Consider the following 13,609-nt stretch of genomic DNA (forward strand, 5'->3'; position numbering starts at 1 on the left):
TCCAGTGGGATGATTCAGACTTTAGCCATATGAGAGAGAATATTTTAAAGCAAGGATGAGTAATGCACAACAAGAAATGTTCTTGCTGCAAGTAACAAATTGCAGTGTCACTTTAAATTAAGTAAGGAATGATGTTTGCTCAGTGAGTCTTGCACAGTCTTAACATTTGCTTAGGAAGTGCTCCTTTTCATTCAAAGATTGCCTCATGTATTCAAAAAGTACTCCAACGGAAAAATCTGTCAGTGCAGTATTAACAACCGTTAACAGTTACATGTGTTTTTCTATAAGATTGATAATCATCAGCACTGTATTTTGAAGTTTATTTAGAGATGACAAGCCACAGAGTTATACCTGCTTAACAATTCCTTTTACATCAACAGGTTTGAGTTTGAGGCGTTCCTTTGCTGTAAATACAATATATACTAGTAAAATGGTATGTTATCACATTTTATTTTCCAGTCTATATCCTAACTTTATTATGTGTGTACACTTTGTGTCAAGCTAAATCAAATCATATATATTTACAGTGTGTGTGTGTGCATATATATATATATTAAATCTTGGTTTAACTGTCATGCATTCTGTCGACATTCTTACCTCTTATAAGGAATAAATGTTAATGCATGTGACTGAAATATGTTTTTCCTTAATTTATTTTGTTTAAAATTTTCCTTTTCTATGCAGTTCTACACTTTTGTACAAATATACATATACATTTATTTAATGAAAAAATGACATGACAAATTCTTGGAATTTGCAGGCTGGTCATCGAAGAAGCCTCTCTGACAGCCTGCTGCTTGATGATAATGTCTCTGGAGAGAAGTCCGAGTTCACAGACCTGGACTTTCATGAAGGTACAGTTTCATGAACGTTTGAATATCCTTTGTATTGTGTACATCAACCTATATTTATTGATAGCATCAGATTGACTGTTTAAAAATGCTTATACTGTGGAGAAAATTGCTTTACGTTGAACATTGACATGGTGAAAACCTAGTTGAACAGATCTTAAGGATAAGTGTTGATAACAAACTATATTGTACATTACACTGATATTTTAGAAGATGGAATTGTGGATGCCAACATTCACTTCAATCAGAAAAAAAGGAATGAAGGTCTTGACGTTTTGAAGTTTAATGATAAGGTGCAAGTGTTGACAAATTACGATTTGAAATCCAGCCAGAGCATGGACAGTCTGGATCAGAATGTCAAAGCTCCAAATGAGGTGTGTGCACATCACATTCACATATTCTTGCAACCCTGAATTATCCCAAAATCGTTGATTTGTTATGATTCAAATCTGTCAACAGATGTGGAAAGATTCTTATGACAAGCTCTTCAATGCCAGAGTCAAGAAATTCATGAAAGGAAAGCAATCTTTTCAAGAAAACAGAGATTCATTGACAGACCAGAGGGAAAGACCTGCCTCTGACATCAGTAAATCCCATTTAATGGATTTCCCTACTGCTGACTGTAAAAGCAAGGTAAATGTTGCAGCTTTCCTCCAGAATGCAGATCGTATGCGACCCACTCCATATGCAACAGAACCTGCTTATAAATTTGGGGCTTTTATGGCACATGATGATACCAGGGATTCTACAAGTGAATACAACTCAGACTTATTACAAGGACCTGATCTGATGAGAGCAGAAAAGTTCAAAGCCAACATTGCAAGTGATGTTGATAATGAAATTAACCTACATGGTGGGAAACTTAAAAATAAAAAAATAGATTTTGGTATCAGTACACCAGATTCAAATCTTACACTGCCAAATACCAAAGGAGCCCCTGTGATAAACGTGACAAAAGGCAACTTCAGAGGCCCAAAAGCAGAGCTTAATGCCCATGATATTGATATGGAAGTACCATCAAGTCTGCTCAAAAAGGCAAAATTAAAACTGCCCAACTTTAACCTCCCTGGATTCAACAAGACAGACACTGATTATGATGGAAGAATAGAAGGATCAAAATTGCCATTGTCATCCTCTGAATTAGGTGCAGGGCTTAATGGTTCTAATAGTCAAACTGATGGACCAAAAGCTGATCTTAAATTTCCGAAAGCAGACTTTACACTTCCAGACATGGACATGCCATCTGGAAAACTGAAAATGCCCACTTTCAACATGCCTGATTTTGGTCTCTCAGGACCCAAAATAAAGACACCTGACTATGAACTGAAGACTCCTGAAATGGATCTGTCAGCTCCAAAGATTAACACAGACTTCGATTCCCCAGATTTCAACATCAAAGGTCATAAGGCAGATATCACAGCTCCTGACATGAATGTTGATATGCCTAAAGGAAAACTTAAGGGACCAAATTTGAAGAAACCCAATGTTGACATAGATGCATCTGACCTTAATATTAATGCCCCGTCAGGTAAATTAAAGCTGCCAAAATTTGGCCTCTCGGGTAGCAAGCCAAAAGGACCCAATCTTCAGATCAATTCTCCAGAGCTGAATCTCAAAAACCCCAAAATGAAAGGAGGACTTGATACCCCAGACATAGATTTGACTGTCCCTCAATCTGATTTCAGAGACCCGAACCTTGAAATCAGATCACCTGATATTGACGTTAATGGTTCCTCTGGGAAATTAAGTATGCCAAAGTTAAAGATGCCAAATTTTGGCCTGTCAGGCTCAAAAGGGCCACATATGAATGTGGATGCTGACATTGATCAACAAGACCTTAATCTGAGCACATCAACTCCCAAACTAAATACTGGGATGCTTGGTCCTGATATTGGTATTCATGGACCTAACATTGATCTCAAAGGTCCAAAAACAGACCTTAAACTTCCAGACATGGACACGCCTACCTTCAAGATGCCTGATTTTGGTCTGTCAGGTCCTAAAATAAAGACACCTGACTATGAACTTAAAACCCCTGAAATGGATCTGTTAGCTCCAAAATTTAAGGCAGATTTTGATTCGCCAGACTTCAGCATCAAAGGTCATAAGCAAGATATCACAGTCCCAGACATGAATGTTGATATCCCTAAAGGTAAAATTAAAGGACCAAATTTAAAGAAACCAAATCTTGACATGAATGCACCTGACCTTGACATAAATGCCCCCTCGGGTAAACTAAAACTGCCAAAATTTGGCCTCTCAGGTAGCAAGCCAAAAGGACCCAATCTTAATATAAATTCTCCAAAAATGAATCTCAAAAGTCCCAAAATTAAGGGAGGACTTGAGACCCCAGACATGGATTTGACTCTCCCTCAATCTGATTTCAAAGGCCCGGACCTAGATATCAATTCACCTGATATTGACATTAATGGTCCCTCTAGTAAATTCAATATGCCAAAGTTAAAGATGCCAAGTTTTGGCCTGTCAAGCTTAGAAGGGCCACATATGAATGTGGATACTGACATTGATCAACCAGACCTTAATCTGAGCACATCAACTCCCAAACTAAATACTGGGACGCTTGGTCCTGATATTGGTATTCATGGACCTAACATTGATCTCAAAGGTCCAAAAACAGACCTTAAACTTCCAGAAATGGACATGCCTTCTGGAAAACTGAAAACGCCCACTTTCAAGATGCCTGATTTTGGTCTGCCAAGTCCAAAAATAAAGACACCTGACTATGAACTAAAGAGCCCTGAAATGGATCTGTCAACTCCAAAGATTAAGGCAGATTTAGATTCCCCAGACCTCAACATCAGAGGTCATAAGCCAGATATCACCGCTCCAGACATGAATGTTGACATCCCTAAAGGTAAAATTAAAGGACTAAATTTAAAGAAACCCAATCTTGACATGAATGCACCTGACCTTGACACAAATGCCCCCTCAGGTACACAAAAAATGCCCAGATTTGGTTTATCGGGTAGCAAGCCTAAAAGACCCAATCTTAATATCAATTCTCCAAATCTGAATCTCAAAAGCCCCAAAATTAAGGGAGGTCTCGATACCCCAGACATGGATTTGACTCTCTCTCAATCTGATTTCAAAGGCCCGAACCTAGATATCAAATCACCTGATATTGATGTTAATGGCCCCTCAGGTAAATTTAAAATGCCAAAGTTAAAGATGCCAAGTTTTGGCCTGTCTAGTCCCAAAATAAAGACACCTGACTATGAACTGAAGACCCCTGAAATGGATCTGTCAGCTCCAAAGATTAAAGCAGATTTTGATTCCCCAGACTTCAACATCAAAAGTCATAAGCCAGAAATCACAGCTCCAGACATGAATGTTGATATGCCTAAAGGTAATCTTAAGGGACTAAATTTGAAGAAACCCAATCTTGACATGCATGCACCTGATTTTGACATAAATGCCCCTTCAGGTAAACTGAAACTGCCAAAATTTGGTATTTCAGGTAGCAAGCCAAAAGGACCTGATCTTAAAATCAAGTCTCCAGATCTGAATCTCAAAAGCCCCAAAATTAAGGGAGGGCTTGATACCCCAGACATGGATTTTACTCTTCCTCAGTCTGATTTGAAAGGCCCAAACCTAGATATCAAATCACCTGATATTGATGTTAATGCCCCCTCAGGTAAATTCAGAATGCCAAAGTTTAAAATGCCAAGTTTTGGCATGTCAGGCTTGAAAGGGCCACAAATGAATGTGGATGCCGACATTGATCGGCCAGATATTAATCTGAGCACATCAACTCCCAAACTAAATGCAGGGATAAATGGTCCTGATATTGGCATTAATGGACCTAATGTTGATCTCAAAGGTCCAAAAACAGACCTTAAACTTCCAGACATGGACATGCCTTCTGGAAAACTGAAAGTGCCCACTTTCAAGATGCCTGATTTGGGTCTGTCAGGACCCAAAGTAAAAACACCTGACTATGAACTGAATACCCCCGACATTGATCTGTCAGCTCCAAAGATTAAGGCAGACTTTGATTCCCCAGACTTCAACATCAAAGGTCATAAGCCAGAAATCACAGCTCCAGACTTGAATGTTGATATGCCTAAAGGTAATCTTAAGGGACTAAATTTGAAGAAACCCAATCTTGACATGAATACACCTGATTTTGACATAAATGCCCCTTCAGGTAAACTGAAACTGCCAAAATTTGGCTTTTCAGGTAGCAAGCCAAAAGGACCTGATCTTAAAATCAAGTCTCCAGATCTGAATCTCAAAAGCCCCAAAATAAAGGGAGGACTTGATACCCCAGACATGGATTTTACTCTTCCTCAGTCTGATTTGAAAGGCCCAAACCTAGATATCAAATCACCTGATATTGATGTTAATGCCCCCTCAGGTAAATTCAAAATGCCAAAGTTAAAAATGCCAAGTTTTGGCATGTCAGGTTTGAAAGGGCCACAAATGAATGTGGATGCCGACATTGATCGGCCAGATATTAATCTGAGCACATCAACTCCCAAACTAAATGCAGGGATAAATGGTCCTGATATTGGCATTAATGGACCTAATGTTGATCTCAAAGGTCCAAAAACAGACCTTAAACTTCCAGACATGGACATGCCTTCTGGAAAACTGAAAATGCCCACTTTCAAGATGCCTGATTTAGGTCTGTCAGGACCCAAAGTAAAAACACCTGACTATGAACTGAATACCCCTGACATTGATCTGTCAGCTCCAAAGTTTAAGGCAGATTTTGATTCCCCAGACTTCAACATCAAAGGTCGTAAACCAGAAATCATAGCTCCAGACTTGAATGTTGATATGCCTAAAGGTAATCTTAAGGGACTAAATTTGAAGAAACCCAATCTTGACATGAATACACCTGATTTTGACATAAATGCCCCTTCAGGTAAACTGAAACTGCCAAAATTTGGCATTTCAAGTAGCAAGCCAAAAGGACCTGATCTTAAAATAAATTCTCCAGATCTGAATCTCAAAAGCCCCAAAATTAAGGGAGGGCTTGATACCCCAGACATGGATTTTACTCTCCCTCAGTCTGATTTGAAAGGCCCAAACCTAGATTTCAAATCACCTGATATCGATGTTAATGCCCCCTCAGGTAAATTCAAAATGCCAAAGTTTAAAATGCCAAGTTTTGGCATGTCAGGCTTGAAAGGGCCACAAATGAATGTGGATGCCGACATTGATCGGCCAGATATTAATCTGAGCACATCAACTCCCAAACTAAATGCAGGGATAAATGGTCCTGATATTGGCATTAATGGACCTAATGTTGATCTCAAAGGTCCAAAAACAGACCTTAAACTTCCAGACATGGACATGCCTTCTGGAAAACTGAAAATGCCCACTTTCAAGATGCCTGATTTAGGTCTGTCAGGACCCAAAGTAAAAACACCTGACTATGACCTGAATACCCCTGACATTGATCTGTCAGCTCCAAAGTTTAAGGCAGACTTTGATTCCCCAGACTTCAACATCAAAGGTCATAAGCCAGAAATCATAGCTCCAGACTTGAATGTTGATATGCCTAAAGGTAATCTTAAAGGACTAAATTTGAAGAAACCCAATCTTGACATGAATACACCTGATTTTGACATAAATGCCCCTTCAGGTAAACTGAAACTGCCAAAATTTGGCTTTTCAGGTAGCAAGCCAAAAGGACCTGATCTTAAAATCAAGTCTCCAGATCTGAATCTCAAAAGCCCCAAAATAAAGGGAGGACTTGATACCCCAGACATGGATTTTACTCTTCCTCAGTCTGATTTGAAAGGCCCAAGCCTAGATATCAAATCACCTGATATTGATGTTAATGCCCCCTCAGGTAAATTCAAAATGCCAAAGTTAAAAATGCCAAGTTTTGGCATGTCAGGCTTGAAAGGGCCACAAATGAATGTGGATGCCGACATTGATCGGCCAGATATTAATCTGAGCACATCAACTCCCAAACTAAATGCAGGGATAAATGGTCCTGATATTGGCATTAATGGACCTAATGTCGATCTCAAAGGTCCAAAAACAGACCTTAAACTTCCAGACATGGACATGCCTTCTGGAAAACTGAAAATGCCCACTTTCAAGATGCCTGATTTAGGTCTGTCAGGACCCAAAGTAAAAACACCTGACTATGACCTGAATACCCCTGACATTGATCTGTCAGCTCCAAAGTTTAAGGCAGACTTTGATTCCCCAGACTTCAACATCAAAGGTCATAAGCCAGAAATCATAGCTCCAGACTTGAATGTTGATATGCCTAAAGGTAATCTTAAAGGACTAAATTTGAAGAAACCCAATCTTGACATGAATACACCTGATTTTGACATAAATGCCCCTTCAGGTAAACTGAAACTGCCAAAATTTGGCTTTTCAGGTAGCAAGCCAAAAGGACCTGATCTTAAAATCAAGTCTCCAGATCTGAATCTCAAAAGCCCCAAAATAAAGGGAGGACTTGATACCCCAGACATGGATTTTACTCTTCCTCAGTCTGATTTGAAAGGCCCAAGCCTAGATATCAAATCACCTGATATTGATGTTAATGCCCCCTCAGGTAAATTCAAAATGCCAAAGTTAAAAATGCCAAGTTTTGGCATGTCAGGCTTGAAAGGGCCACAAATGAATGTGGATGCCAACATTGATCGGCCAGATATTAATCTGAGCACATCAACTCCCAAACTAAATGCAGGGATAAATGGTCCTGATATTGGCATTAATGGACCTAATGTTGATCTCAAAGGTCCAAAAACAGACCTTAAACTTCCAGACATGGACATGCCTTCTGGAAAACTGAAAATGCCCACTTTCAAGATGCCTGATTTGGATCTGTCAGGACCCAAAGTAAAAACACCTGACTATGAACTAAATACCCCTGACATTGATCTGTCAGCTCCAAAGATTAAGGCAGATTTTGATTCCCCAGACTTCAACATCAAAGGTCATAGGCCAGAAATCACAGCTCCAGACATGAATGTTGATATGCCTAAAGGTAATCTTAAAGGACTAAATTTGAAGAAACCCAATCTTGACATGAATACACCTGATTTTGACATAAATGCCCCTTCAGGTAAACTAAAACTGCCAAAATTGGGCTTTTCAGGTAGCAAGCCAAAAGGACCTGATCTTAAAATCAAGTCTCCAGATCTGAATCTCAAAAGCCCCAGAATTAAGGGAGGACTTGATACCCCAGACATGGATTTTACTATCCCTCAGTCTGATTTGAAAGGCCCGAACCTAGATTTCAAATCACCTGATATTGATGTTAATGCCCCCTCAGGTAAATTCAAAATGCCAAAGTTAAAAATGCCAAGTTTTGGCATGTCAGGCTTGAAAGGGCCACAAATGAATGTGGATGCCGACATTGATCGGCCAGATATTAATCTGAGCACATCAACTCCCAAACTAAATGCAGGGATAAATGGTCCTGATATTGGCATTCATGGTCCTAATGTTGACCTCAAAGGTCCAAAAGCAGACCTTACATTTCCAGACATGGACATGCCTTCTGGAAAATGGAAAATGCCCACTTTCAAGATGCCTGGTGTTGGTTTATCGGGACCCCAATTAAACTCACCTAGCTATGAATTAAAGACCCATGAAATTGATCTGTCATCTCCAAAGATAAATGCAGACTTCGATTCCCCAGACTTTAACATCAGAGGTCATAAACCAGACATTACAGCCCCAGACATGAATGTTGATATCCCTAAAGGTAAAATTAAAGGACCAAATTTAAAGGAACCCAGTCTTAACATAAATGCATCTGGCCTTGACATAAATGCCCCCTCAGGTAAACTAAAAATGCCAAAATTTGGCTTTTCAGGTAGCAAGCCAAAAGAACCTGATCTAAACATCAATTCTCCAAAACTGAATATAAAAAACCCCAAAATTAAGGGAGGACTCGATACCCCAGACATGGATTTGACTCTCCCCCAATCTGATTTCAAAGGCCCAAACCTAGATATCAATTCACCTGATATTGATGTTAATGCCCCCTCAGGTCAATTTAATATGCCACAGTTAAAGATGCCAAGTTTTGGCCTGTCAGGCTTCAAAGGGCCACATATGAATGTGGATGGTGACTTACATTACCCAGACCTTAATATGAGCACATCAGCTCCCAGACTAAATACTGGGATAAATGGTCCAGATTTTGACATTAATGGACCAAAGGCTGGTCTTAAGGGACCAAAAACAGACCTTGAACTTCCAGACATGGACATGCCTTCTGGAAAACTGAAAATGCCCACTTTAAAGATGCCTGATTTTGGTCTTTCAGGTCCCAAAATAAAGACACCTGACTATGAACTCGAGACCCATGAAATGGATTTGATTAAGGCAAACTTTGATTCCCCAGACTTCAACATCATAGGACATAAGCCAAATATTACAGCCCCAGACATGTATGTTGATATGCCTAAAGGTAAAATTAAAGGACTAAATATAAAGAAGCCTAATCATTTCATGAACGCACCAGACTTTGACATTGATGCACCTTCAGGTAAAATTAAACTGCCAAAAGTGAGTCTTTCAGGTAGCAAAGTAGAAGGATGGGACTTTAATGTAAATTCTCCAAAGATGAATCCCCCCAGAATTAGAAGAGGAATTGATAGCCCTGATTTTCAAGGCATGGGGTCTGATTATGGTGTCTATGCACAAATGCACGCTAACGATCTTGCAGTCCAAAGGGGTCAAATTAAAGGAGTCAAAACATATGATCTGGATGCGCCCTCAAGAGACATTAGAATACGAGGTGGATTTGATATTGATGAAAACTGGAACACTATGTCAGTGCCTAAACTCCAAGCTTCAAGAAGTAGAGAACATTTTGCTGTGACACATTCAAATATGAGAATGAACACCACGCGAGGATCACCCCATATTGGAGGTAGTGCTGATTATTATGGGAGAACTCATAAGATTCCTAAGCGTTATTACACTACTGATGACATATGCTATACTTGGAAAGGGATGCCTAGTATAGATGGAAGGGGAAACAGGCAAACATCCAGTGGCCGTAGACAAACATTGAGAGGACTGCAGTCACATGCAATGGATCTGGAGGTTCCAGAAAGCACTTTGAAAGGAAGGTTTAACCTTCTTAAACTAATGTAATGGGATAGTTAAAAGGAAGGGAAATAGGAGATGAAACTAAGCTTGTCATTGGTAATCAAGTTTACTGAGCTGATAATTTATAAATGGGTTGATTTATTTAGCATGTTTGTGTAAATCAACTAAAGTAGACACTGTAAATGGGTTTGCACAAACTATCTCTACACTTCATAACACTGATGAAAAAACCTCTACATACAAGAGGTGTTACATTATATATGTGAATGTACATTTGCACTTATAGATCAAATCAAATATATTCCAAGTACAAGGTGATTTTAAAACTATTTTATGTATAGGCTATTGACACTCTTATGTGGAGCAATCATGATTCAATATTTTAAATCTGATATTAAATCTATATTAATCTGAACATTGTAAATTATGTAAAATGTATTCTTTACATGTACTGAAAATACAATGTGGATGAGTTATAGATGTGTAAAAAGTGATTATTTGTTTTGAAAAATGTTGTGCCATCTTTGTTACTGTTATTGCACAAATTCATTAATAGATTCAACATTAGGGTACAAAAGGGCTAAAGTCTAATGAAATGCAAAAAGTGATGGAAATAAACAGGAAATGGTACACTTTTAAATAATGTGGTTATTTTAACATATGAAATGTTATGCTACAATTATTTTGATGTATTAAAAGTATTTACAAATGGTGGCAAATATTGCCCGTATAACTATTGCCCCTAAATCACTGCCTTTGGCCCAACTCTACCTTCATTCCCCCTCTCTGCCTTTTTAAATATAGAAAGACAACTTTTATAATTACTGTTAACACAAATTTTGATTCTCCACCCATATTCAATATACTCTCACTGAGTACTTTTTTAGGAACACCTGTACACCTACTTATTCATGCAATTATAAGCAGTTGAATGCGTAAAATCATGCAGATATAGATCAGGAGCTTCAGTTAATGTTCACATCAACCATCAGAATCGGGAGAAATGTGATCTCAGTAATTTCCACCATGACCTTATTGCTGGTTTGAGTATTTTTGAAACTGCTGATCTCCTGGGATTTTCATGCACAACAGTCGCTAGAGTTTACTTAGAATGGTGGTAAAAACAAAAAACATCCAGTGAGGGAGATAGGTCAACAGACAATGGCCAGACTGTTTCGAGCTTGAAGAAAGGCTACAGTAACTCAGATAACCACTCTGTACAATTGTAAGGTAAGGCAAGGCAAGTCAAGTTTATTTATATAGCACATTTCATACACAATGTCAATTCAAAGTGCTTTACATATACATTTTAAAGAAAATACAAGATACATAAAAAAAGATAAAAACCAATTAAGAACATGAAATAAGAATAAAAATGCACTATAAGAAAAATAATATTAAATTGTTAACCTTCCCTGATTAAACAGAGGATAACCAAAAATTGTTAACACACTTCAAATGTTGTTACTTCCCTGATAAAACAGAGGATAACTAAGCTGTTAACACCATCCGTAACTGTTGTTAATCTTCTCTGATCAAACAGAGGATAACCACAAAAATTTACACACACATCGATAAAAAGTTATATAAAAATAAAATAGAATAATTAAAATGAAAGAAAGACAAAAAGCAAAATGATTCAGTGAAATCAATAAGTGCAGCACAATGCTCAGTCAGAAAATGCACAGCTAAACAGAAGTGTTTTCAGTATGGATTTAAATGTTAACAGGCTACAGTTGGGGCACCTCTAACCTCTTCTGGAAGCTGGTTCTAGCTGTGGGTGGTATAATAGCTAAACGCTGTCTCACCTTGTTTTGAGTGAACCTTTTGCATATCTGAAATTATAGCGAGCAGAATAGCATCTCAGAATGCACAACACGTCGAAACTTGGTGGATGGGCTACAACAGCGGAAGCCCAGGTCGGGTACTTTATTAAGACAATAGTGTTCCTAATAAAGTGCTCAGTGTGTGTGTGTATGTATGTATATATATATATATATATATATATATATATATAATATGTGTGTGTGTGTGTTTGTTGTTTTCGGTAAGGGGTGCATTTAGCTCCATTGCACCCCATATTGGAAAGGCATTTTTTAAAAATGGGCCCCATTATAGGCTACAGGATCTGCACTTTGAATAAAATATAATAAAGGAAACTTTCATTCACATCTCTAATTGTCATTGCTTTTGAATCAAGACACCATACTCAGAAAATCTCTGACTGGTAATTTGGCTACAAAGTCACCTTTGTGCACTCAGTAACGTTTGTCTTTGTGTCATCTTGGACTTACTCTGACACCTAGTGGCTTAGATCCAGCACCATTTAAAATAGAAAGGTTTCGGTTTCAGATGCCATTGTAGAAATGAAGTATTCACAGTCAGCCATGATTACTTTAATCAATGAGTGAAAGTGTCAAATAACAGGACGGTTACTGAGATTAAGCGAGTAGTATTCGGCTGGACATGGCAGCCCCCATGTGCGGACCCTCTCCATGTAGAATAAAACAGCTTTTATAAGGTTACTGATATGACTGGAGTCTTCATTTTAATGTGAGTGGTCATGATTTCCTACATATATTGCAAAATTACAATTTATGTTTTTAGGAGTTCAACTTTTTTTTTAATGAGGAACAAATTACTGAGAGCACCTTGAAGCCTGCTCTGTGCTTTCCTAAAATTCTGTGTAAAAACACATTGCCATATAAAAACCAGACTACATTATGCCTGCTTTGGCCCACCTCAGTCCCTAGTATCAAAGGCTGTTCTGATGCTGCTTTGGTTCTGTGTAAATGAAATGCAGCACAGAGCAGCCTCAAACTTTGTTGTTCTCATAACAGAGCATACATTTTATAATTTAGTTTTATATTTAAAAGTATAATTAACATAAAATAAACATATCATTTTCTTTCATTTCATATTTCTATATTCCTAATTTTATATTTAAAACAAATCTTATAACATTATTTATAAAAGTGTAAGTGCTGTGTAAATGCATTTATGCCTGCTCTGTGCGGCATTAACTTGTCTGTGTAAACACACCTTAATGCCACTTCAGATGCAGCTTCTGTGCCACCTTTGCAGTGAAAAGGTGGCTTCAGTTGCTCGCAGGATTCTAGTTAGTGACCCTCTGGTTTAGATTTGGATAATGTTTCGATTTAATATTTAATGACATTGTTATATTTTACACTGAATTAAGTTTTAAAGGTGCTTTGTCTTTGTGTCATCTTGGACTTACACTGACACCTAGCGGCTTGGATGCTGCATCATTTAAAATCAGTAGTTTTCAGTTTTCATAAGTTTACTGATATGACTGGAGTCTTCATTTTAATGTGAGTGGTCGTGATTTCCTACATATATTGCAAAGTTACAATTCATGTCTTTAGGAGTTAAACTTTGTTAATGAGCAAAATACTAAGGAGTGCACCTTTAATATTTATCTTTAACATATTTTATTAACCATAAATGTTTTGCAATGTGCCATTTGAAAGCACTCTTTTATAACACTTAAACTATAAAACAATTTGGCAGTATCCACCTGTGGGCAGTTTGATGTCTCAAATAAATAAACAAATCAATTAATATTTGTTCTTGCAACATATCGAGAAGTTCTAGTGCCTACGTTAGTTTAACTACACAAAATGACCATGGTAGCCTAACTATAATTTTTTCCAACAATTTTTGCCACTAATTGT

General features: G+C 37.9%; 1 protein-coding gene across 6 annotated transcripts; it reads left to right on the forward strand.

Annotated features, from left to right (window-relative positions):
* Positions 1-288: 288 nt before the first annotated feature.
* Positions 289-10,628, forward strand: si:ch211-69b7.6 (neuroblast differentiation-associated protein AHNAK). Of its 6 annotated transcripts, none has more exons than XM_051672648.1 (5): positions 289-433; positions 761-854; positions 1,062-1,225; positions 1,311-5,415; positions 6,862-10,626. In XM_051672648.1, exons 1-5 carry the CDS (start codon positions 431-433, stop codon positions 9,957-9,959), a joined length of 7,464 nt encoding a protein of 2,487 aa, XP_051528608.1. In that variant the 5' UTR covers positions 289-430; the 3' UTR covers positions 9,960-10,626. The 6 variants fall into 6 exon arrangements, with proteins under 6 accessions (XP_051528608.1, XP_051528604.1, XP_051528607.1 ...); XM_051672647.1 differs by having other exon boundaries at positions 294-433; positions 1,311-5,229; positions 5,953-10,621; XM_051672646.1 differs by having other exon boundaries at positions 294-433; positions 1,311-5,277; positions 6,001-10,620.
* The last annotated feature ends 2,981 nt before the right edge of the window (positions 10,629-13,609 follow it).

This window comes from Myxocyprinus asiaticus, chromosome 35 (genome assembly GCF_019703515.2).
Source record: "Myxocyprinus asiaticus isolate MX2 ecotype Aquarium Trade chromosome 35, UBuf_Myxa_2, whole genome shotgun sequence".
In the NCBI taxonomy this organism is placed as follows: domain Eukaryota; kingdom Metazoa; phylum Chordata; class Actinopteri; order Cypriniformes; family Catostomidae; genus Myxocyprinus; species Myxocyprinus asiaticus.

Coding starts and splice junctions, on each gene's coding strand:
- si:ch211-69b7.6 (XM_051672644.1), top strand. Junction 855..1,061: donor AGACCTGGACTTTCATGAAG/GTACAGTTTCAT, acceptor CTGATATTTTAG/AAGATGGAATTGTGGATGCC. Junction 1,226..1,310: donor ATGTCAAAGCTCCAAATGAG/GTGTGTGCACAT, acceptor ATCTGTCAACAG/ATGTGGAAAGATTCTTATGA.